This window comes from Helicoverpa zea, chromosome 10, assembly GCF_022581195.2.
Source record: "Helicoverpa zea isolate HzStark_Cry1AcR chromosome 10, ilHelZeax1.1, whole genome shotgun sequence".
In the NCBI taxonomy this organism is placed as follows: Eukaryota; Metazoa; Arthropoda; class Insecta; order Lepidoptera; family Noctuidae; genus Helicoverpa; species Helicoverpa zea.
Window position 1 is genome coordinate 10,339,415 of NC_061461.1, and position 26,749 is coordinate 10,366,163.

General features: G+C 36.3%; 2 protein-coding genes and 1 long non-coding RNA gene across 4 annotated transcripts in view; all 3 read right to left on the reverse strand.

The window, feature by feature from the left end:
• Positions 1-126: 126 nt before the first annotated feature.
• The window catches only part of LOC124634075 (leucine zipper putative tumor suppressor 2 homolog), an 88,310-nt gene continuing 61,687 nt past the window's right edge, over positions 127-26,749 (reverse strand). For both annotated transcript variants that reach the window (XM_047169485.1, XM_047169486.1), the window contains 5 exons: positions 17,394-17,520; positions 16,936-17,053; positions 3,896-4,003; positions 2,097-2,316; positions 127-1,673 (listed from right to left, as the gene is read on the reverse strand). In XM_047169485.1, coding sequence (XP_047025441.1) covers positions 969-1,673; positions 2,097-2,316; positions 3,896-4,003; positions 16,936-17,053; positions 17,394-17,520 — 1,278 coding nt within the window. In that variant the 3' untranslated portion in view covers positions 127-968. The remainder of the gene's footprint in view (positions 1,674-2,096; positions 2,317-3,895; positions 4,004-16,935; positions 17,054-17,393; positions 17,521-26,749) is intronic.
• Positions 13,958-15,073, reverse strand: LOC124634076. Its single transcript, XR_006984820.1, has 2 exons — positions 14,951-15,073; positions 13,958-14,597 (listed from the first exon to the last, which is right to left on the reverse strand). It is a non-coding gene; the product is annotated as an uncharacterized LOC124634076 (long non-coding RNA).
• Positions 17,927-22,956, reverse strand: LOC124634074. The gene is made up of 2 exons (XM_047169484.1): positions 21,056-22,956; positions 17,927-18,093 (listed from the first exon to the last, which is right to left on the reverse strand). The coding sequence occupies exons 1-2, from the start codon at positions 22,670-22,672 to the stop codon at positions 18,079-18,081; spliced, it is 1,632 nt and encodes a 543-aa protein (XP_047025440.1). The 5' UTR covers positions 22,673-22,956; the 3' UTR covers positions 17,927-18,078.

Sequence of the window (26,749 nt, forward strand, 5' to 3'; positions counted from 1 at the left end):
AAAAATATTCTAGAAGTCACTGATCCTATTTATACCTGGCTGGCTTACTTTTCACATTGATTTACAATAGAATATTATTATAAATAAAAGCTTCAATAATGTAATGATAACAAAAAAAAAAAAGAATTATTTCAAAAAAGGTTTTATTACAATAACTTAAGTTACTAAGTTACAAAAGTACGATCAACATAACTCTAATACAATGTACAATGGACGTGGGATGTGAACCAACTGCTAACTTGATGATAAAACACTTTAATGAGCTGTTATGTCAAAGACGTGATAAAGATTATAGAAGAAAGACGTTATTGTTGTAATTATTTCATACCCATATAATCATTATTTTGTTACAAATATCTTCTCATATAGAGGCTTACAAAAACATTCATCTCATATTCATTTCTTAGAAATTTTGACAAAATGGGATGGAAAAAACCTTATTTCGTATACCATCTGGATCTCCAATCACGTTTAAAAAAATATTTAGAAAGAAACCCTGTATGTCTTGCAAGCACAAGAATTATGAACAAATTTGGGTTTCACAATTCCTTGGGTTTCACAAGTCTCATTTCGGTCTACATTATATAAGAGAGCTTTAAATCCATCATTGTGAATATTATTTGCTAGTTAATTTTGTTCAACTAACATTATCTCTTCTTCAATCTACACTTGGTTCACATCCTATTCGTCCCCTTCCTAATCTGCTAGTTGAGTATTATGACGGCAATAATCTAACATAACTTTGATAAACTCAACTACAGTATTCATATTGTCATTACAAGGCAAGAATCCATCGCAGTTTAATTACCTAAAACCATGATCTGCCATACTTTGATTAACTACATCATCTTCAATCACGTGTTTATTAATATTAGTATCTAACAAGCCATCTCGCCTGTCTTAATTTATATTTACATTAGAAAAATAGCCATTTAAATATAAATATTAAATTATTTAATTTGGTAAGTTTATAGCTCGATAGTCTTGCCATGTTTGTTCAAGTTTTTCATATTCTTGTTGCATAATTCTAGTTCTAGCCTGAGGCCGTCCACTTCGGCTTCTAAAGTGCGAGATCTCTTAAACATTTGGACATAGTTCAGTTGTAACTGTTTCTGGTATCTTAGTACTTTGTCTTTCTCTTCGGACCATTTTCTCCTTTCGCTGTTGAATTGCGTTTCTTTAGCTTCGAGCTCGCATTTGAGTCTGTCGACAATGGCGGTGGCTGCACAGGGTTCGGAACAAGAATCTGGCAATTCTCCATTCAGTCTTTGAACTTCGGCATCTTCGAGAGCACTGTCGTTGGAATTCCAGTGATATTCATTAGTCTTGCATACATCATAAATCCCTCTCATTGTTCTCCCACATTCAATACCTTCGTACCCACTAAGGGATATATCTGAAAGTTCCTGTCGTAACTCTTTGAGTTCCGTTTTTAGTCTTTCAATTTCATTTTTGCTAGTCTCCTTAGTCTTAGTCAGGTCTGAAACGCTTTCCATGAGGTCGTTGGTAAGTCGGTCGACTTCGGATTGAAGTCGGTTGATAGACTTCTCCTTTTCTTCCGTTTCTGCTCGGAGCCTCATGATTTCCTTTTCTTTCTTGTCGAGAACTTCTCTCAGTTGGCGGCAGTCGGCCTTCAGGGTGAGGTACTCGTGTCCCTTCGCTGTTTGTTCATTCTGGAAGAATTGAAAGATTTTATTAATAAACTTCATTATTTACTATAATAGGAAAGACCTAAACCAGATACAAAAGTACATAGTAGCAGAGTAGTAGATAGACAGATACAAAAGTTTCATTTTATATATGAGTTTTGAAAATACCATCTTCCATTCGTAGATCTTTATTAGTTGATCGGATCTGATCTTCGATCAGATGTGAAGTAAGAAAGTTTGAGGATCCTTCAGTCTGTTAGATTTAGTTACCGTTAGAGGAGACATGAACCTTAGAAATGAACCTGTGAATATGTGTTTCTGTAAAGGATTCTACAGATATTCTCTCATTCAAATGTTGTATTTTTGAGAAGGTGCTTCTCTTTACAAAGCAGCTTTTCGTTAGCTTTGTAATCCAATCTTATAAATCAGGACAAGTTTTCAACCAACCTGAGCATCTTTAAGCTGCGTCTTCAACAAGGCGATCTCTCCAGCTCTCTGGCACAGACTCCACTCCGTATCCTCAAGCCTCTGCCGCAGCAGAGCTCGGTCTCTCCTGACTCTCGCTAGTTCCGCATCACGTTCGTCCCGGGAGCGACCGAAACTCTGCATCATGAGGCCTCGAGCTGCTCGGACCCGAACCTCGTGACTTCGAACGCGTTCTGTTGTTCTGGAATTGAGAAAAAATGAATATTAGAATAGTAACACCAAGTGTTTGCGAATAGTCCAGTACGGATGTTGGGATTAGAAGGTCTAATTGTTAGTAAAGTGGAATCTCTGGTTAATAATAGAATAAAGGAGGATGTTGAAAAAAATACCTAAAGTCTTGGGCTTTTTTTAAATTTTGTTAAACTATGCAAATAATAGGCGAAAGAATATTTTCAAAACAATGGTATTGATCATTAACCTTTTCACCGCCACGCCATATCGGTATTCCTATGCCCTGTACGCCAAGCCCGAAAATCTTAATTAAATATCTACTAAAAAATACATAAAAGTAATGATTTAATAGGTTTATTTTGTATTTTTCTGCGACCTGTTTTTTGTCGAGTATAGCCGTCGTTGGCGCACAGGGCACGCTTGCTCATGTCGGCTATAGCCGACATTGGCGTTCAAAAGGTTAAAAGTTGTACATAAAGCAAAATTTGAAGAAATATCTATTTGGGTGCATAAAGTAGGCCCCTCGAAATGTGGCGGAACCTACAAGCGGAAAACGGAAAGCTTCTCAATAAATGTGCATGAAAACTTATAAACTCATATATGTTACTTTTACAACTAGAAATAGACCCAGTGATAGTATTAGAAAGTATAATATACTCTGGGATGTACAAACGTATACGATTTTATAGCGGCGAGCCGTAAAACCTCTTAACCCAACCTACTAAAATCTGCGAGATCTGAATATTTATAGCCGCAAGAATTCTGTTATGTGGAGCTTTGGGTAAACCAGTGATGGACTATTGTTTTGTCTGTGGTTACTACTTAATCAGAATTTCCATCTACAAATCTGAATTCATCTTTAATAAAGAGTATACGAGCTTTTCCAAAAACACTGCCATTATCATCTTCAGCCCTTATATTGTCCCACTGCAGGGCACATACATTTTCTCATACAGAGAAGAAATGAACATTAATCACCACTCTTGCTCAAGGCGGATTTGCGGATTTGCGTATATATTTTAAGGCAAGATAGTTACACATTTATATAGAACGCTCGATAGGTCTCAGTTCGTTGAAAAACTATTTATTCCTATGTGAAGACGAATCACATGAACTGGTAGATAGATATGTATGACGACGATCACACGGTTGGTACATCTGGTTATGGCTTGTTGAGTCTAACTGTTTTTAATATTAGCGTTTGTTTTGATTAAGACTTTACTGTTACGAGAGTGAAACTTATTGCTACAGTTGCAAGCGTCTTTTCATCTGAACTGACTTAAAGAATGTTGAGTAAGTCTAGACAGAAAAATACTACTTAAGGCACGGTATGGCTAGAATTGAAGTCATTTCAGGGACGGTGTCAGATAGATAAGTATAGATGAAGAATACACCGACCTCAAATAAAATTAGGATAAGGGCGGAAATAAGATTGCTGCTCAATTTTCAAGCTCCTATGCGAAAAACAATGGCAAGAAGTTATATATCTTAAATTATGTACAAAAGCTATCTTTTGATCGCTTTCTTTGTGATAAACGGTCTGTTATAATCTACTTCTATTAATTATAACATGTAAGACACCAACTTACCCATAGTCATGCTGATCTCTCTCCAGTTCTGCTACTCCGGAGTCAGCGGGCGAGGGTGCAGGCACGGGCTCCTTGTCCGCACCACTCAGGACAGAACTCGACTTTGTGCTGAAAGGAATAAGGTTGATATTGTATTAAATGTGTTCTGTGGTAGTAATAATGGAGTTGGATGAGACTGGAGCGACAAAGGTCAGTGAGAGATTTCTCTGAGACTTTGATGCTAAGGCTGATTAATCTTCTATAGATTGTGATGGTCAAGACAGTTTTATGTAAGTTGACATACTTATGTGGGATTGAAAACGAACTTATATGCCAACCACTACCACTACATTTGATTACATACCTATGCAACTAATTCAAATAGGTTTACATACATATACGAGATTCAATAAATTACGGACTGCGACGCAATTAGCACATAACTCACATTTATCATTTAACGACTATGTCGCAATTGGATCGATAAAACGGTTAGTTCTCAAATGTCTTCATAATTTTACGAGATTACAACAATTTGAGTTTTAAGTGTAAGTATTAAACTTTGTACCTTAAGACACACTGCAGACTAAACAGTCGGCCGACTGTTGAAATTTTTTTTTTTAAAGAAAATCGTGACTTCAATCAAAGTTGTTAGTCCGTCTGACACCGGACACATACCTGATCGTTGTTATGTGCGTACTACCATTAATCGTCATACAGAATTATGAGCCCAAACAAACTATCGGCCGACTAAAAGTTTGTAGTGTGCGGGTACGCTAAGTATTAACTTTGTACCTTTATCTGAATGAGATCGTAACAGAAATTGCAATCGAACGGTTGCAGGTTACTTTATGACTTTGTTTATATTCCGTTGCCAGTTTACCTGAATACCTAGTTAAATAATTTAGCCGGTTAGGCACGGATCGTGATGGCCCAAGTTCTCTAAAACAACTGTTTTCTTTGAACCTTTTAGGTAAGTGAAAATTCATGGTATGCAGCTTTAAGAAAAGTATAGTTATCGGCACGGATATTGAGCCCTGACCTTCACCTGCGCAGAAGCGATTTATTGGTTTATGGCCTTATGTCCTACAGTCCGCAAAGAGATCCCCACTCTTCCGCCGAGAGCTCAATATCCGTGCCGATAACTATAATGTTTATGTTATCGGCGGGCCTTAAAGGAGTATAAATTATCAATTGTTTACTTCGATATGCGTAATGAGGCTTTTCTCCAAGCCCTTTGTGTTATGTAAAGGAATATTTTGTTAGAAACGATTGTATGAATGGATTCGTAACGAAGATTGAACATTTCGGTCATTATTATTGAGTATTGTTATTATTTTTGATGGTTGTTTAGATTACATAACTTTCTACTTGATTGGTAAGTTGTGTTTGGTATTATGCAAAACTAATAAGGAATTCGGTTATTACGAGCTTACTGTCCGCTTTCAATTTTGTTCTAGTAGGTCTACATAAAATATTAGCTATTAATTGGTGTTTTTAAATTCATTTCGTCTTTAGTCTAAGGCGTCTTTCATCTCTATCATAGTCTCTCTATGACTTCGGTCTACGCCCTTTTTATCACCATCAACCACTTGTAACAACCCAGATCCTAAAACACTTACCAAGGGCGATTAACTCAAACAAACACCTTTACCCGACACAAGTGCAATAAAGTTATTCATAAGAAAGGCAAGTCGCGGTCCGTGGCTTGTCTTGCTTCACCGGCGGAGCGTTACCGTGGCATATGGATCTATTGTGCGTCTGTTAATTTGTATGAAGCGCCAGTGTCAGTTGTGGCGTTCGTGAACGGTGTAAGGTGATCAGGTGATGTAGCATGTTAATACTGGTATTCTAATATGAGTCTTCCTTTTTCAGCGAAAAGAAGTTTTTTAGAATCCTATACATGCCCTATCTTTAGCCCTTTGTCTTCGAGAACAGCGTAAACCGTTCAGTATATCATCCTTCTGCCCAATTTCATTGGGATCTCGTAGCATGTCTTCTTCATTCACGCTCCTCTATCACACAACTAACATTATTTTCAGCCATATCATCTTTCACACAATCCTTTGCATCTTTCGTTGTAACCCTAACCTAGCTACATTGGTATCCCATATACATGTTTTTAATAAGATCGTGACTGGTAGCTTTTCAAAATAATCTCGTATTATTCATATCCGTCTTACGTACTAAATACTGAAGTGAGTATGCCAAACCACCCAAAACAAAAATGTGAAAGGCTGCCAAGTTCGATAATATGGAAATCTTTCGCCTATAAAAGAAGTGAGATCTGAATAAGTACCAAGTTCCATACACATACCTCAGTTAAAAATAGTTACTTTTTAATGATGTTACTTGGCAAGTTTTCACACACCTTCTTATAAACCTACTAAACGCAATGAATCAAGTATTTAATTTTCTATTAAAACTTGCCAAGTAACATTATTAAAAAGTAACTATTTTTAACTGAGGTATGTGTATGGAACTTGGTACTTATTCAGATCTCACTTCTTTTATAGGCGAAAGATTTCCATATTATCGAACTTGGCAGCCTTTCACATTTTTGTTTTGGGTGGGATTTCATTTATTTTTGTAAGGTTGTTTATTTTATTTTTTTCTTATGATTAAGTTAGTTAAGGAAATGTCTCATTTATACTATCTTTCAGATTTTTGAATATGCACTATGCTTCTTACAAAGAAATGAACTAGATTAACTAAATGGACTAGATTTACCAACTGACTGACATGACATGTTATCATATATTATGTTCGTGGATCAAAGTTACACATTCGTTATTTTCGAAAGTGACTCACACTTGGCCGTTTTCAGATTTTTACTTTGACTAAATACAAACCTTTGTAACGTATTTCAGATCGGTACGACCATTCGAAGATATATTATATAAATATAGATAAATATAGTTCGTTTTAGTTCCTTAGGGGTATAAATTTACACTGGGTATTTTACACCTTCATTATTTTGAAACCGACTCACACTTGGCCGTTTTCAGATTTTTCCCTTTACCTTGACATAAAGACCTACCTCCATGCCAAATTTCAAGTCAATACGACCATTGGAAGTGGTCTAGGTTTTTGATGAGTGAGTCAGTGAATCAGTGAGTCAGTCAGTGAGTGTATAGTAAAAATAGCGATTTTCTGACGTCAATATCTCAAGACCTACAATAGGTATATTAATGAAATTTTGTATTTTAGATAAGTGAGGGGGTCTCAACAGATACTAGAAATTTGAAATGTGTAAATAAAATAGATTTTGAGTTATAGAGGGGTCGAATTTGGGCCGAAATGGTTCGTGTAATATAACCCACGCCGGCGCCGGTGTGTCGCTTTTTTTGCTGGAACTTGGCGGACACACTGCCGTGTGTCTAGATTGCCAATTAAAATATTGACCAAATAATGAGATTAGATTCTTATTATTTGCAATGCAATTTGAGAAACACAGATCCGCATTTACCGATATGTGTTTGCATAGGAAGTGGTCGAATATTGTTTGTGACATCAACACAAAATAAATAGGTATACATATACATACGTACCATGAGACATAAAAAAAAACTTAATCTGTTTATTGTTTATACAGCAATTCGTTGCTTGATGTTTATTCATCAAATGTTGATTTTGTATTGAATGATTGAAGGTTTTTTTTTTACAATAATTCGCTTAAGTGACGATGAAGTATTAGGTACATCGTTTTACTGTATGGAATATTGTATATAAATACTAGCACACCTTTGTGGATTTGTCCATTATCCATCTCCGTTGTTAAACGGTTTATGAGCACTTGAATTTTATGAAGGATATTTTTAACGATCAATGAGTAACTGTTTATTGAGTCTTACTATAGCTAAGTTAGAAAGATCTTCAAACATGTTCTTTGAAAGTCTTACAAAATTTTTATCTTCTATTAATCATGATGTTTCTGAAAGACCCTTAAAGTGTAATCGTGATCTTATAATTAATTATCGATATTGTATTTGCTATTCAAAGTTGGCTTCTGCTAAATCCTTTGTAAGAAATAAACCTTACCAGGTTAAATGTTTATAGACGTGTGTTATTCATTTTCAAGTACCACTTCTGATCTGACCTCTAAGTGAAAGTGTACTTTAAGGGTCTTTCAGAAACATCATGATTTATAAATAACAATTTAAAATGTAGATTTCTGCTCTAAAAGGCCCTAATGTGTGAATTAATGACAATTATGTATAATTTAGTGTTACAAAAAACATTTGAAAGTGGCACGTTACGGTCAGCGAGTGTTGTACGTAAACTGAGCAATTATAGTGATTGTTTTGAGAGACAGAAACATTACTGAAAGAAAAAGATGCATTGAATTGACTTGTTGACAACTGTGAGACATTTAGTATCAGATAGAAAAAATAAATATGATTTCATATCTACAATTTCAATTGCCTATGACACGATGACAGAAGTTCATACTAAAATGATAGCAAAAGAACATAATTGAAGTGATCATTTAGTTTAGACAATGATCTTACAAGATTTGATTTTATACATATATACCTGAGAATATCTTAGATATTGAAACTTAATGATATTCTTAACATCACTTCAATTTCCTTAGTTTTCTCTTAAAACATGTTATTGTTCCCGAAGCTACTTGTACAAATGTAGATAGCGGATACAATCGGTAATGACGATCTATTAAATTAAGTGAATATACCGCACTGTGGTGTTAGACACTAGAGGAAAGTGCACGAAGAAAGTTATGGCCTATATTTTATATGTTATATGGGAAAGCGTAATATGGGAAGCTGTAAAAATAAAGCTTTCGATTGTAAACAGGAAATCTCTTGAATATTACAATAGGTGTGTTATTTTATTTTATTTTTTTGTTCAAAAACAGATTTTGATGAAACTGCAATAACAAATATTAGTGAATCCGTAAACCGAAATTTGATTAGAGATGGAGACGAAACCTGAGAACAGCTAGTGTAGAGTAAAGAACCTCTAATGTGGACACGAGTATTGAAACCATTTTAATGAAAATAGGAACCGGTGGATCAAATTCTTGACTGCAAAACCCGGTTTCATCATACAATAGTAGGTACCCAGTGTTGGTTTACGTTTAAAAATGTTTTAGTCGATAATACTGACGATAGCATAATAATTAGAAGAGGTAGCATTTAAGTCTTTTTAACTCTCTAGGGTAGTTTATAAATATTTGCACTTAAGTAAATTACAACAATTACACAAAAATCCTTAATTCGGGGAAAACCTACACAAAATTTTGGATGTGTCACAATCGTATTCTTGTCACGAAATGTCGTGAAAATAAAGACATTGTTAAAACTAAAACGTGACTGTTAAATCGAATGTTTCAGTTAAACAGACACAGTTTTTAGAATTTTGATATCAGCCAAAATACAAAGCACTTCCTTTTTGAGAAAATTTGTTAATGATGTGTCACCCGCAATCAGTATTCCAGGTAGATATGTTTCTGATAATTAATGACTTAATTCTTAGTTATTTCTTAAATACCCAAATCGTCGATAAACAGGGCTGTAAGGTTTTCCCCGACAAACTTATCAACATTCCTTAATGCATATATGTACATTGTACATACATACTTTCAACTCCTTTGCGATATTACAAAGTCACCAATATGGAGTTCCTATCAGGAAAACCAACATCCAACCTCCACATCCGACAATTCAGCAGACCCTTCCTCAATTCCTCACATTTCCTTACGGCGGCAAAAACCAGCAAGTTTTGCGAAACACGCACACAGACGTAAACAATTAATGTTGTACATGCAAATGAGTTTGTGTGTGTCGGACCGTGGTTCCTGGCTACATCTCCGTAGGCCTATTGTTAGGGGATCATCAAGGTTGTTAGAATTTGTTTTGTAGGTGTATAATGAGGTTTTTCACGGGTTTTATTTTATTGAAATTTTAAGTGCTTTATGATATGTGGGGTCGTTCTTATCTTACTGAAACACAGATTACCTTAACAGTTACTACCTGAAATGTGGACTATCGTAGTGTAATCAGGTTATGAATGAGAAAGACTGAAATCATTTTTCCCAGTGAGTATATAGGCTACGTTCAGATGACAAGCGCACAACATTTTATTCAGGCTGTACACATGCTAACGCGCGTTAGGTGTTATAAAATGTACTTATGTAGTTGTAAACGCACCTTATCAAAACACGCGATATGCGCTTGTCATCTAAACGTATCCTTAATTTATTTGCAAAAAATATCTATAAATTCTTATTGTTACAGTATAATTTTAACCTTAACAAGTAGCGTGTGAAGTTAGCTATATTATCCAGTTGTGTTCGTAATTGATGGTTGCCTGATCCTTAAAGTGACGTGAGAAGCGAGTCACATCAACAAGCACAGAATGACATACAATATGACTGACTAAGTGACTAATCTAGCTAGCTGATATAACATTTATTTCTCAGAGACAAGTCATTGTTGCTGTCACATTGAATATAATATTAAACTGCATTAAAAAGTTTAGGTTAGGAAAGTTCAAACTCAAATGGTTTCAAAGACTGAGCAGCTCAAGAGCTCTATAGCAACATAAAAAAATCCATATCTAGGTCAATAACGAATCAGCATCGATTATGAGGCTTCATCTAAATCGGTACAGACGTTACAGAGGTTATGCCGACAATACAAGGTCATGCCTGAAGCACTGAACCGAAGTTCGTTTGTTTTTATTGGTTCGTTTGTGAATGGAATTAATTGAGTTCGAGATAAAGACTTGTGATGTAACTAGTTAAATTGATGAATGAAATAATATTATATAATGTTTTTAGTTTTTGTTTTATTTATAGAAATGCAGAATCGTTTGAAATTCGATGTCTTGTTCAATAAAAAGAGAAAGCGGGAAATGGAAACAGGTGAATTTTTCAGCTCAATGTTTTTGTGTTACAAATTTTAGTAGCTATTTTCCTCACAAATAGAAGTTACAATATTTTTGCAACTTTACAACAGTGACCGCAGAACTATTGTCCTATTTCCTCCCTTCCTTAATAATAATTTCATTCACAACGAAGGCCTATTACACAATCATTCATTATAGAAAACCATGTAACACAAAGGTTTGAAGGTCAACAAATAGCCAGCTCATCAGATGGCCACAATAATAGCATGCTTCAGTCCAACAATTAGCGTTTCATAACAGATCTCAATCTTCATTATCGGGAAAATCTGAGGTTTCTGAGGTAACCACGGAAACTCGCTATTAGGAACACTAAAGGTGGCTTACATAATCCTGTTAGTTTGTCACTTCAAATGTAATTGATTTTTTAAGTGGCATCGATCTTTCAATATTATGAATGGTATTAAGATGTTTGTAACGGTGTGGTTCGTTGACTTGAAATTAATTTATTATCAGTTAGAATCAATAACGTATTAGACGAAGTCTTTGAAAATACGACGTTACTACGAACTAAAAGTGAATAACACAGACATCATGCTAATTAACAAAATAAAAAGTTCACGAGATATACTTACAATAGTTCCTAAAATATGATTCAGTATTTATACACATTTTTCTGTCATATGATCAATTCTATTCACACACAACCAATCAATGACATAAACATGAAAAGACTTGGATTCTTGACAAACTAACGGTATCATCTGCACATAGCTTAACAAAACATAATTAGCCGGTAAGTAATTATCCAGTGTAACAGATTAACTAACTGTTACGAGGGTTACGTTAACCATTTGTCACGCCTCTTGTAAGACTGAAGATATCACGAGTGTTGTTAACGTTCTAGAAACATTAATAAAAGAAAAAAAAATGGCGATTGAGTTATTGAAAACTGTTATGTATCTTTCAACATAGGAAAAATATAAACTATTTCATAATATTTCAATTGTGACTGAAGTATACTTACGTTAAATAAAATAGCAAAAGCAATTGAATTGATTATAAAGACAGGTCTTACAAGATTGAACAGAGCAGGAGGAAGAAGACAGAAAAAGATAAAAAGTCATTTATTCAAAGAAGGCTGAAAATCAGCACTTCTTGAAGGTCTTTACAAAAGACAGCCCCCAAAACGCCTGCCGTTCACCACTTAATATGTGTTTTCTGGGAAGAAGAAGTAGGTAGTGGAACAAACTCCGAGGCAAAACACAACAAGTAGATAAGGAAATTATAACCTATCTTACAATTATCTAGTGTAACAGATTAACTAACTGTTACGAGGGTTACGTTAACCATTTGTCACGCCTCTTGTAAGACTTACAGATAGGCATGATGGTGTTACTGCAACGTAACTACATATATACTTATTGCCAAAGCTACGAGTGTGTGGGGAAAAGAGGTATAAAATATAGGCGTCTGTTTAGCTCGTAAACTTGGTAAAATATAAATATATTATACAGTTTTATGTTCATACTAGAGGTAAGCATAAACCATATAAAAATTTGGGCCGACCAAAGCATTGCACCCTCACCATTTAAGTTCACTATGAGGGAAATGGGGAGAGTTAAATTCTCTTAGGTCGTCGACTTATCTTTCAATGCATAAAAACTAAATAAGAAATCTTTAAATAGTTTGCTAGATTCATATTCAAGTTACCTATCAATGTTGGAACAAGAGTGGACCTACATGATTAGAATCGGTAGTTATTTAAATCACTACAATTCTGATTGAAATGACGCGTTATGCACCAATGCATGTCCTATTTCTGTTATCTCAAAACAGATGACTGTAAAGGAAATTCAATCACCACTGATAACACGAAGGAAATAGCAGAACGATTGCTAATTATTATTATATGTTGTAGCTATGTTTTATTATCAAATTATATGAGTAAGGTTTATTGTTTTTATAACGTATTTTTAAAACATCAAGATGCATGACATACTTTTGTATGAAGAAGTCGAAAGAAGGAATGATCTTGACCACTTGAGTTCATTCAATGTGAGTAGGTATACTTAGATTTTTCTTTCACACTATAAAAAATAAATAAATTACTCTAAATAACTAAGTAATTCACACAACTTTTTCAATCACTTTATATTAAAGCATTTTACCATCACCCTTAAAAATTATTTTTGCAAATTACTCTCAATAGTAGCCGCACGTTGTATCGCATACAATACCACTATAGGTAACGAAATAAATCAACTATTAAAACTACTAAATAACAAAAGACTCTCACTTCTATCGAACGTTAGTACTTTAGGCATTAACAATGCTTGAGTGTAGCCCATTGAGCTATTCATTCATTGGTACTGAATGCAGCTGTACCTACGTATAGTTTGTAACCTACTTTGGTGATGGTTTGCAAAGGGAAGTGTTTGCAACTTAGTTTTGTTTTTAACAATGCATTTTAATTTTAAAATAAGGGTTTCACGCGTTTATTTATAGTGGTCTAAATAAATAATATCGTAATTGGTTTCAAGTTCCCATACCATACAATGTAAAAAATCTCCGATATAAAAAATAATAATAAGTATATTTGGCTGGACTTAATGGATATAAAAGTCCTGTTTATGTTGTGAAGCTATAAATTCGAACAAGGTTCTTATCAAGACAAAGACAACAAATTCACCTATAAACCTTATGTCATTTATTCACGCCCATCTTAATATTATTTTTTTCAAATATCGTAAAAAAAAATCATCAAAATAATCGCCATCAATCTTAGACATGTCCACGTAACAATATGTATGTATTTGGCGGATATTGGCGTGACTACTGACAATCATCATTAAATATTATTTAATAGTGATGATGACAGAAAGATAACTATGTTTAAATATGACATATAGCTTATGATTATTTGTAAAGGCCTTCATTGAGATGGAATGACCTTAAGCATACAGGTCCAACCTATACACTGATCTCGTCAAATATCTTTGCCATTGTTAAGTCAGTTAGTTAGTATTTGACGCCCCGTGCATTTTTTGTCAAGAACTTTACAATAATAATAGAGGTTATTTGCATATTATTGATGATTAGTATTTCTGCAAAACCATTATGAAAGAACTAAATGCATTTTTCAGTCATTGTTTTAAAATCTTTAGGAATCTTTCAATACCAAGGAATTCATAAATAAGAAAACAAAACTAATAAAAGTGACATTTGTTTATTGGAATGCGTTTGTTTTTAATTTGACTTTTATAACAAAAACAACATTTCACTACGAAATACATAATTAACTCATCTATCGAATAGAGACAGGCAGACGTTAAAGAAATCGGTCTGAATTTCATAATAACGTTCACAATTCATTACTTGGTACAGAAATATTTCAATTGAGACTTGTACAATGTTTTATTATTTTTTGTTAAAAAGAAGTGCCGCTTGTTAGTACATTCATCATCAAAAGTTGCTGAACATATCAACATTTTCAAAAGCGTCTAACAACGTGAAGGGTCGTAACTTCTTAACAACACAAATACCAACATTTACTTACATTCTAAACTTTTGTATTTAAAAAGTGTATGAAAACTCTCGGTGTTTAGCTGTTTTCAAAATTTAGATTTGTTCAATGACTTTTGAAGCTGACTGTACAGTCATTGAGAAACACTGTACCGTGACTATGGTTAGATAAAAAATAGGAATAGATATGGTAGCTAGGAAATATTGTGCTTGTTTTTATTTGAAAACTGAGATCCGGGCTGGCCACTGTTGCTATTAAGGTAGTCATAAAATTCTATACAAAATGCCTTACTTAAGTTTTTTTCAAAGAGTTGAGACGGAATTTGCTCTGTAATTTAACATAGGTACATTGTGGTGATATATGGACACAAATGGATAATACTTCATTCTGATGTACCTTTTACATACACTGGGTTGCATAAAAAGGACATCCGAGTTATTATCAGTCTCGTTAGTTGAACCTTGAGCTGTCAGTTCTGATACTAACCTGGATATTGGAATAGTTTAAGTAAAGCATAAACTAACATTAACTTGGGAACATTGTAGAAGTACTGACACAACTAAAACGCTGTGTTATTTAATTTGCATAACACAGATACAAAGTCTCAGAACTACACGCAATCAAAGCCCAATTATCCCCACTAGCATACAAGAATCTTTTCGATCTACCCTCAAACTCACCTAAACATATCACGTGGAACTCTCACTTTTGAACACACTTCACCATTATATCAATGTAAACGTATAAAATCACCGATAAATAAACAGTGTTCGTTGCGTACGCGGACCGGCTAGCCACTACTATGTTCGACGCACGAATGTCAGCAGCGCGTGCGCCGGGCCGCTAAAATGCTGCGCGCTATGAAATAATTGCTGAGTAAAGAGTAAATACTGTATTACGATGCTGTGTTTGCTTTGTTGAATGTTATTAAAGAAGATGGTTGAAGAAAGGTGAATATGTATGTTAGTAATTGTTGTGTTGGTATGTTGGTTTTTCTTATAAGCAAAAGATTATGTGTAAGAAAACAGGTAAAAATCTAATACTTTCATGGTAAAGAATAAACAATCTTTAAAATATCCTGCCTATTTGTATTGTTTATTTTTATTGTTACTGTAGGATTATTTATGAAAGTATTTTCTAAAAGGAAAACGCATATAAGTTTATACCTGAAACCTGCTATGCTCTTCAGCTATGCACGGATAACTTTTACTGTACAAAATAGCTACCTATAAAAACTTTCTTAAAACCCGAATGCGTAACGTGTATTTATTAACTGTTTATTAAATTATACGTTGGTCTGGCTTTATGCCTGAAATGATGGCATAATGCCTGAAATCGGCTCCATCGTTTCCGCTAATCTCTCCGCTCCGCTAAACCAATGACATCATTCTATTGTGAATTGTACATTTGTACTGGTAAAATTATGGTCCACTTGTAATTGCTGGATTTAGGCACTAGATTTGGTATTTGATAGTATTCAAAAGCATTGATGGATTTAAGTACTGTATATTATAATGAAACTTACGATGAATATATGTACAAAGGCAGTGCGATACACTTAAGTGCATAAATTATGAGTTACCCACAGTTAGTGAAATTGAACAATTCTGACGTAAATATCAGTATTGATCGAGTGTAAAGAAGTGATGATGACTTAATATAAAACTAGCCGTTTTCTCGCGGTTTCACCCTCGTCCTGCGGGAACTAAACTGCCCGTACCGAGATAAAATATAACACTTTTAATATATTTTTTTTTTATATAAGTAAAAGTGTTATATTTTATCTCGGTACGGGCAGTTTAGTTCCCGCAGGACGAGGGTGAAACCGCGAGAAAACGGCTAGTTTTATATTAAGTCATCATCACTTCTTTACACTCGATCAATACTGATATTTACGTCAGAATTGTTCAATTTCACTAACTGTGGGTAACTCATAATTTATGCACTTAAGTGTATCGCACTGCCTTTGTACATATATTCATCGTAAGTTTCATTATAATATACAGTACTTAAATCCATCAATGCTTTTGAATACTATCAAATACCAAATCTAGTGCCTAAATCCAGCAATTACAAGTGGACCATAATTTTACCAGTACAAATGTACAATTCACAATAGAATGATGTCATTGGTTTAGCGGAGCGGAGAGATTAGCGGAAACGATGGAGCCGATTTCAGGCATTATGCCATCACCAGATAATGACTTGGTGATAAACGTGTATTGTTCCTAGCTAGCTTAGTATTGGCTTGTAGGATTGCAAAAAAAGAGGATCTTGTATGATATGTAAAACTGAAGTAGGAGAATGACTAGAGTTTTAAAAGCTATTCAGTTTGCGTAAAATGTCGTCCAAAATGATTGTCCTAACTGCCATCTTTACTGATTTATCGAAAGGATTCCACAAACCTCGAAATGCTTCTAAAAGTTTTAGATTCAATTCCAAAGAAATCTTGAAGCCTTCGTTACTTTCGTAGAGTTATTATAACCATGATAATGATACATGGTGCAACCCTCCTTATGTAGGTATGTAAGTCCAATCAAAATACGTTCTCCCCGTTTCTTCTAAAAACTCCGATAAAACGTAGGTATTTACATAACTTATGGAATTCGACTTCTTTCCCTCAACCATATACATGTGTTTTTTAGGGTTTGTTAAGCCTACTCACACAATAGCGGAGTGATGCCTCTGATGGAGCGGAGCGGATGGCGTGGCGGGCGGCAGAGCGGATAATGACGCGGGCTGAGGAGACCCGCACCATCGCCCTTCCCGAACGTCTGATGAGCCTGGAAATAATAGGAAACATATTAATCACTTGTTAGGTTTTGAAGGTAACATAAGTTAATACACGAGTGGATTACGTAAACATAGCTGCACGGGCTTTACACTCTTCAGAGTCTTTTAGGTCTTTATGATAAAGTTAAGATAACGAACTCTGTTCGGTATCATGTGTGGTAGGAAACCAACGTAGGATTTTAGGTTTTACATCATCACTTGGTGGAGTAATTGATGAGTGGCAGCCTCTAAGGGTGAAACCACACACCGATTTGTCGATAGCAATCTGAGCCATTATCGTAAGTCATAGTATAGTCACAGTCACAGGATAGTTAACATCACAATACTCACTGCCATACAGCGTCAGATGAGAAGGTGGTCTGCTGGCCAGCACTGGAGTAGAGCCATACCTCTCACCTCCCGCCGACAGCCGCCCCCCCAGCGGCTTGAACGCTATCGGACGGATCACTGACTTGCCCTGCAACAAGACAAACGTACCATTAGATCTTGACAAGATAGACAGATGAGTAAGTTCTGTGTTCATTAATTTCCCACGGTTTCATCCACGTCCCATGGAAATGGAAACAACTTCCCGTACCTGTGAAATATATAGTATATATAGTGAAATATTTTTTCATGTCGGATTAGTAGTTTCGGAGTTTTGAGGGTGCAACATAAAATGATTTGAACCGTTTTTAAAAGACGTAAACCTGGACTCAATTAAATGATTAGGTACAACCGACTAATACACATTGAATCATTTTATAAGACCTCACTAGTATAAAGACACGGATATAAAATAAATACAAATGACTTGATTAACGTGGTTTTATTTGGGCAGAGTTTCCCCTTACAATTATACAAATCAAATGCGATCACACAATCAACTCTTCTGGCTTTTATATGGCTGGCTGGCGGCTACTTCACCTCCCACCTCTTGAAATTTGGCGGCAAGGCTTGCGCGGTAGGAAGTGACGTAGCGGCTTGGCGTGGCGGGCTTGACAGCTGACTTAATGGCGGCTAGCGACATCTAGCGTTACATTCGGCCATCCTGTAACAATTGCTCCCGCAATGGGAACAACACAAATTATTACAAGCGAGTTCAGAACGAGTTGAATTAGGGGGGGGGGATGAACTTCGGCCTAGCTCTCAAGAAGATCCAAAAGATCTTCGGTCTCCAATTGTTCATCCACACTACTGGCACTATCGGACATAGAAGCAACACTATGATAGGGTCGTAGGGAGTCAGCAGAAACTAAGCTTGTAAACTTCTTGTATCCCCTAAGACCTTTTATACTTCTCAATTTATATCGGTCATTTCCTAAAACATTAATTATGACATATGGACCAGAATATAAGTCATCTAATTTAGAATTAATCTTGTTACCGCTAGTAGTCGGCGCTTGGCGCCAAAGTACGTAATCACCTTTTTTGTAAACCCTACTGTTTTTACGCCTCTTGTCAAAGTTACGTTTCATTCTGTTACTAGCTATTTTAATTCGATTGGAAGCCCTATTACGTCTAGCTTGCACTGGCTCAGAGGGCCGACCTGGGATGGAGACATCACATACTGACCTACCTGCCCGAGCAAACATTAAATCGTACGGCTTATACCCTGTCGTATCATTAACGGTGTTATTAATGCCCCATATGATATTTGGTAAACTATTGTCCCAATTATGAGAAGCCTCGCTAGGTTCCGTAGCCCTCAACGCATCGAGAATAGTGCGATTCGTACGTTCTACTTGACCATTTGACCTAGGACATGCAATAGTCGTTAAAGTGTGTCTGAATTGTTTTTCTGTTGTAAATTTCTTGAAGTATCTACTCGTAAACGCCTTGCCATGATCAGAAACTAAGTGATCTGGGAAACCAAATAAACTAAATATGCGTTTTAAAGCTCGAATTGTCTCTATAGAATTGACGGTACGTGTAGGCTCAGAAATAACGAATTTAGAAAAAGCATCTGTCAATACTAGCATGTATTGATACCCTTTCTTAGTTTTGCTAAAGGGGCCCAAGTGATCGATATGTACCATCTTCATCGGTTCAGTAGGTTTAGGAATTGGGTGTAATTTACCCTCCTTCCTACCGTATTCTCCTTTACCGTATGCACAATGTAAACAGGAAGTCACATATTTACGTATGAATCGGGTCATTTTGGGAAACCAAAAATCATTTTTTATAAGTTCGGAGCACCGTTTCAATCCTACATGGCCAATATCATCGTGATGCATTTGTAATATTTTCCATCGCGCAAAATTTGGCACAACTAATCGGTTACCGTGAAGAGTTTTACGATACAGCCTATTTTCAACAATTACATAGTTATTCACTATATCACTATCGGTGCACCCACCTTTCAACAAATCAATAATACGTTTAGACTTCTCATCCTGGCATTGCACTGTACTAAACCAATCGTTTACTTCTAAACGGTACACATTAACGGCATCTATCGGATTCCTGCTTAAGGCGTCTATATGCTTCATACGCTCACCCGGCCTATAGTCAATAGAAATATCATAGTCTTGAATTAATAGCCACCAGCGAGCAATGCGTGGAATGAGATCTCGTTTCGTCATTGTATCGCGAACTGCAGTACAATCCGTCACTATACGAACATTTTTGCCTAGCACATATATACGAAACCTTCGCAACGATTCTACCACCGCAAGAGTCTCGAGCTCATAACTGTGATACACACTCTCTTCCCGACTAGTAACGCGACTAAAATACATGACAGGGCGCAAACTACCGTCAATCTGATTTTGTAAAAGTATGCCTGCAATACCCGATTTGCATGCATCCGTGTGAATTTCTGTTGGTAAACTAGGATCGTAAATTGCTAACACCGGCTTATCACATAATTTATTTTTTAAATTCTCAAAACTGGATCTTTGTGATTCGCCCCATACCCACATTTGTTTCTTTTTTGTTAGTTCGGTGAGCGGACGAGCTATTATAGCAAAATTATGAATGAACTTCCTAAAATAACTACATAATCCAATAAACTGACGCACTTCGTGTACATTATTCGGAACGGGAAATTTAGATACTGCCTCCAACTTAAATTCACCCGGTTGAATGCCATTACATGATATTTCATACCCTAAATAAGAAATTCTATTTTGTAAAAACGAACATTTGCTCATATTTAATTTTAAATTCTGTGTTTGTAATTTTTCAAGAACTTTATCTAGTAAGTCCAGACCTGCTTGAACGTCGACTGATGGAAGTAAAAGATCATCAAGGAATGCTAGAACTTCTGACGATTGTTTAGTGACCTTATCGGAGCTATTTCTATTTAAATGATTTTCTTTGTGTAAACTATCTACGACTTTGTTTATTAAACGCATGAAAACTGAGGGAGCATTTGCGAGACCGAAAGGGACCCTATTATATTCGTAATGACCTAACGGCGTGACAAAGGCTGTTTTATGTGTATCTTCGGGATGGATGCTGACTTGATGGTACCCCTGAGCTAAATCAAGACTGGTGAAGTAGTTCATGCCCGACAATTTCGAAATTTGTTCATCAATATTAGGTAATGGATATCTGTCGCGGATAGTCAACGCATTTAATGCTCGGTAATCGACACATAGACGACTATCCCCGTTCTTCTTTTTAACTAAAACAATGGGAGAAGCATATTCTGATTCGGATTCCTTTATAATGCCCGCTTCTAATAGTTCATTAAGTTTGATTCTAACAGTCTCCTGTTCGTGATGAGCTAATCTATAAGGCTTGCGGTGTACTGGTTCATTTTTAGATAATCTTATCCGCATTTGAACTAAATCCGTACATCCTAACTCCTTTGTACAGCTAGCAAAACATTCACTGTATTGAGATAGTAAATCGATCAATTGATTATGATCAGATTTGCTTATCGGGCCTACCCTGATCTTGTCTAAGTCTACTCCACCTATGGCATTATTATCGACACATGAGGCACTCAATTGAAAAACACACTTGGCAAATGGCATAGTACAAGTATTGGCATGTTGACTGACCTGATTATTTGTGCATGGTTCTTGGCAGCTCTCAGCGCGGAGTAGAACGGTTCCTTTCTTCCATGCGATGTCCTTGGCTCCGCTGTTGATGACTTTGAGGTAGCCTTCATGTCCACGTAGTAGCGTTGCCGGTAGAGAGAAGGATACTCCTTGGAACTCGAAGTGCTTTGCAGGTGTTAACACGTGGTCACTGGCCGCATTGCCAATAATATGAACCTTGATAATGGAGACACCTGGCGGTAGGCATTCACTTGCAGCAGTGACGACACGAAATCTGCTAACAGCTTCAGTAGCATCTAGATTGGAAATTAAACCGAGTTCCTTCCGAAGCGTAGCTTTGCCTTCGCGTACAACTAATGACACACCTTCACTGTTTATAACTGGTTGCCCGATCAAAAGATTTATGCCACTCATGTCGATGTCAGTTACGTATGCATTACAGATCATGTGCAGTTCGTCAATTTCAAGCTCGAACTCGACTTCACCGTTACTATTGATGCAACCGCCGGAGAATCCCTTCAAGGATACGGAGACAGGTTTAATTTCGAGACCTAGAAGAGTAGCTACCTCCTTCGTAAGCACATTTACTTGACTGCCCGTATCGATATATGATTTCACAAAAGCACCGTTGATATTTGCAGTCTTCTTGTAAATATCGTTGTAGCTTTGAAGCAGCTTTATTTCTTTCACACTGTCAGTTGTCGGAGTTGCTCCATTTTTGAGATTTGAAGGGCAACGTGGAGCAATGTGACCTTGAGCTCCACATTTATAGCAGCTGCGTTGGTCAGGCAATGGACAGTTGCGAAGTAAATGTCCAGTTTTCTTGCATCGTGGACAGGGGTCAGTGTCAGGGTTCGCGGCAGGTTTCTTTTCTGCGGAGCGAGACATGTCCTTGTACCCTCCTCTTATATCTGGTGCAGGAACTCTGTAGTCATCGAGCGCAGACAAAAAATTCTCATACAACTCGTCAGGTCGTTCGCATTGGAATGCTCTTGCATTCGATTGCAACGCTAAGGGCAGACCTCGTATGATGCAGGACACCGTAGCAATATCCGACAATTTGCTTCTGAAGCACAAAGCAACTTTTTCTTGGTAGTATTTTGTCATACTTTCAGATGGTAGTTTTCTTCTGTTAAGCATTTCTTCGAGAACATGAGCGTAGTCTCGGTGTTTAGGGAACGCACGAAGAAGCATCTCTTTCCACTGCTCCCAAGAGAAATCATACTCATCTAAACGATTGTACCACTTTCTTGCCTGTCCTCTTAGCTTGTCTTGAAGGTGAAATGACTTGGTTTTATCATCCCAGCCGTGTATTTGACCTAATTGTTCAATTTTTTTTATCCAGGCGGTAACTGTGCATTCTTCGTTTTCAGGATCAAATTCTGGAATTAACGATGCGGCGCGGTGTTCTTTCCGACGAATAGGCACTTCGTGTTCCAGATCGTTGAATGCTTTTTCCACTTCTTGTGCTAGGAGATTCTTCAATAGTTTCCTTGCAGGCGGTGTGCATCGACCTTCGTCGTTTGAACTTTCGGACAACTGGCTTACTGACGCAGAATCTTCGTCCTCTCGGCAAGGAGACCGTCGACGTTTGAGTGTAGCAGAGCGTCGTTTCATCGTAGGTTTTTCCAATACCACTTCTGAGTATAAAGACACGGATATAAAATAAATACAAATGACTTGATTAACGTGGTTTTATTTGGGCAGAGTTTCCCCTTACAATTATACAAATCAAATGCGATCACACAATCAACTCTTCTGGCTTTTATATGGCTGGCTGGCGGCTACTTCACCTCCCACCTCTTGAAATTTGGCGGCAAGGCTTGCGCGGTAGGAAGTGACGTAGCGGCTTGGCGTGGCGGGCTTGACAGCTGACTTAATGGCGGCTAGCGACATCTAGCGTTACACTAGTCTACCGTTGTTAACGATTCATACTTCGAGCTGTATGGAAGTGAATTCACACACTTTAGCTACGAAACTAAGTAACGGCACAAAAAATTGCTGAGAAACCAGCACTGAAATTAACATGACTTGATTTAATTCTGCGTAACAAATCCGCGAGTACCGTACTGCCAAATAACCATAACTTATTTGGAATTTCGAAAGGAGATTCGAAAAACCGTATGCAGCTCAACAATAGTTTACCGATAAAAACAACTGACATTTCTGAAAGCCCAATCGTTTCTATCTACTATTATCTCAAGGATCCGAACAAATTGTTTTTTAAAATGCGTTCGTTAGTTAATAAGTCCGTGCGCATTTATCTGAGCACGGAATTGACATTTCGTACGCAACAACGCATCTAAATGTCATGACAAAAAGGTCAAACTTGGTATATTCGGTGCATCAGCGTGTGTTACCGTTAACATGATGTATGGGGAAAATATATGGATTTCGTGACGACATTAATCAGAGCTTTGCGTTTAAATTAGGCCAGAACGTTATTAAAGTCGTGTAGCGGTGTCTCGGAATGCCATGTTGTGTAATAATATATTTCTATATCTCTGTTTGTTTTAATATATTCTGAGGTTGATATTTAATTTATCTATAAACCTTTATAGATATTCTGGCGCCACATTTCGTAGTTATATTTATCTTACGAACTTTTATATTCAGTCCATAGCACCGCGTTGATTGATGTACTTTTTATTCACGGCACTTCTGTACCAAAAGCCAACACAACTCAAAAAGTACAGCCAAACTTTGCATAACAACCATACAAAACGTTTTTTGATGAAGTAATTAAAAACAAAATTTAAACATGGAACTTGTAAAGCGTGCCAACGAATCAATCAGACGAAATGACGCGAATTGCATGGTAAAAACCGCGTGCCTCATGACCATCGATGTCGAACTGCAGACAGATGCTGGAATGTCCTCGGGCACAAAAACTTGGACACTTGGCATCGCTGCATACGGCGATGTTTGTTTAACGTTCCCTTTGAAGTGTATGTCTGTGTATTCACCGACGTGTATTTATGACGTCGTGTATGAAATACAGAGGGAATATGGGAATGCTTTTGAGAATACTTACGGGAATTGTCCTGTATTTTTTGGTTACTAAATAAATTCGTGAATTGTCTTGTCTAGCCTGAAACATGATCTCAGTCTTGGATTTCACTTGTCAACAGAAGTTTATAAAAATATTGACAATAAAATGCATAGCAATGCAATGCTTGAGCAAGGAAATGCAAAAGTGCTAAAGAATGTGTAGACAGATTTGAAGTCAGAAAAAAAATCAATCATCAATATTGATCAACTAGATCTCAACCGTTCTTCATCATAGTCGGTACCTTACCGATATAATAAATGTTTTTGCGATACAACCAGGATCTGATCAACATTTGTAATGAGGCCTCTTTATCTGATGTTATCTGATGAAGATCTTATTAACGGTTCAGCCATAGATGCCACTCGTACAACTGTTTGTAGGTCTTATACTGGTCTACTGTATGAATACTTGAAGGCATTTAGTTAGCTGGTTTCTAAATTGAAAATAGTATTCGATGTAGTTATTAAAATCATATTTCTATAATTAAGTTACTTATAATTTGTTTTTTTCTGGTTGATCTTTATTTTTGTGCGAACCTGGAATCAGTCATGGTTTTTTGAATAGCCTATTCAAGGACATAATTGAAGTCAACTTCTATCACTTCTATCGATCATAAAACAAACTAGAATTATGGTATACGTACTGATCCATAAAATCAGTGCTAATCTTTGCTTAACCCTTAAAAGTAGTCGCAACATTAAATGATGCAAGTGTAAAAACTACCGTATAGGTATTAGTACTAAATAGGTGAACATCGGAAAACGTTATAACTAGCGGGTAGTGACGTGATATAAGCATAGTACGGTTTCAAACCTGTTATATGCCGCGTGAAAATGTGAAACTGGATTGCAAATACATTTGCATTGCAAAATACTTTCGCAGGAAGTTTTCGCGTCATAATTGTTCTATGTTGTTACTGGATTATTTACGAGTTTTCTGTCTTTGTTGAACTAGTTGTAGCCTATGTCTTTGCTGGTGTGAATATATGAACAGCACCAGGAAGTAAATATGCTCCAAAGTAAATAGGAGACTAAAAACTGTGATTTTATCATTAACTCATGTGTAAATAATGGGCTAGCCAGTAGATACATGATAATATTAAACAATAAAGACATCTCTTTGATGAATATGGCAGAACAAGTCAAATGCAGTTAAATACTTCACGGACTTTAAAGTTTGTTTACCCTCTCAACTGGCCGGGCTATGTGCAACGCAAACCGACGCCTATTTGTTCAGGAAGACGCGTTTGTAGGTCAACAGACAAGGCTTCCAAGAATCCTAAACGCCAACTTACAGTACATAAACAACTATAATGACAATATTAAACGTACATGATGGCCGTTGTGTCGTAAATTTGAGACAAACAAACGTAAGAGACATGACAAGCGTCCCGTTTTGATGGTCCAATCGTGACACGACGGCCGTTGAAGGGTTGAGTTGTTGGCGTATAAACCATTGTAGTTGATGTTCATATTATGTTTCTTACTTTGGAAATGCTGAACAAACTCTTTTCACGTAGAAAAGTTAGTCGCATAAAATTAACTCAAAATTCAAAATTTTGTTAAGTTCAATTTGAGACCTTATTTCCTGAGGCTTAGCTGTATCTAATAACTTCCTTTTAGCATGAAGTAGGTAAACACGACGTTATTTAAACTGTACCGAAACTACATTACAAGTTCCGCTTGTAACTATTTTGTGAAGTCATCAAACGCCATTGGTAGATATAAAGCTATAAAATATTTGATGACAGCTGAATAAACGCTCCAAGTTTTATGATTCTCAGTACAAGAATAGCAGAAGACATTCTCAAGTGTCTGGGTTTGTGGGTTAACTGAGACAAGGCCTCGCTAGGCAGACGACTAGACGACGGGTTTGTGAGAATCTTTTATAAGACGTAGAGAATTTTATAGGCTGTACCTACCTACACATGTGTTGGTGTGTGGCCCAAGTTAGAAGAATTGTAGATTTTATTTTTGATATGCCTATTTTTGTCATTACGGTCACTTTAAGTTGAGTATTTGTAAGGTTGGGTGTTTGTATTTTGTAGCATTTGTCTATATAATCAAATATTACGCAAGTTACATTAATCGCAAGTCAATTGGCGTTTATGTAACTAGCACCGTCTAAAGTTTTAGGCGTACGTTAATGAGATAAGGGAAATGTTTTTTTTTCAGATTTTTTGTTTAGTTTAGATGAAGATCAGCTCTTTATTTTTATGTTTTATATTTTATTTAAGCTTAAGCTGCACCGATTAATTATTAGTTGCTTCTTATAGATATATATTTTTGAATGACCAAAAAGACATAGGTACACTTTTAACTTACATCAGTCGTAACTGTTTGTCTGGTCACCACGCGGAACTGCATACAAGTGATTTGTCCCCCGCATAAAAGACCGGATAACTTTTATCGATGTTTCTTATTCGATTACCAGCCTCTCGTTTAAGAATCGATATCGATAAACAGTGTCGTTAATTTAACGATTATGTGCCCTCTTTCTAATGCCTTCTATTAGTTTTATTACTGCGAGTGAATGGCTTGATTGACACAGTTATATAAATACATTGTAATTTCTAGACTGACATTCCAGACTAGATCCGTCTAAGCCCAGAAAGTGGTTCACTTATGAACCATCGCGATTGA

What these genes read in the sequence shown, in the direction of transcription:
- LOC124634074 (XM_047169484.1), bottom strand. Translation starts at nt 22,672, where the DNA reads ATGAAACGACGCTCTGCTACACTCAAACGTCGACGGTCTCCTTGCCGA.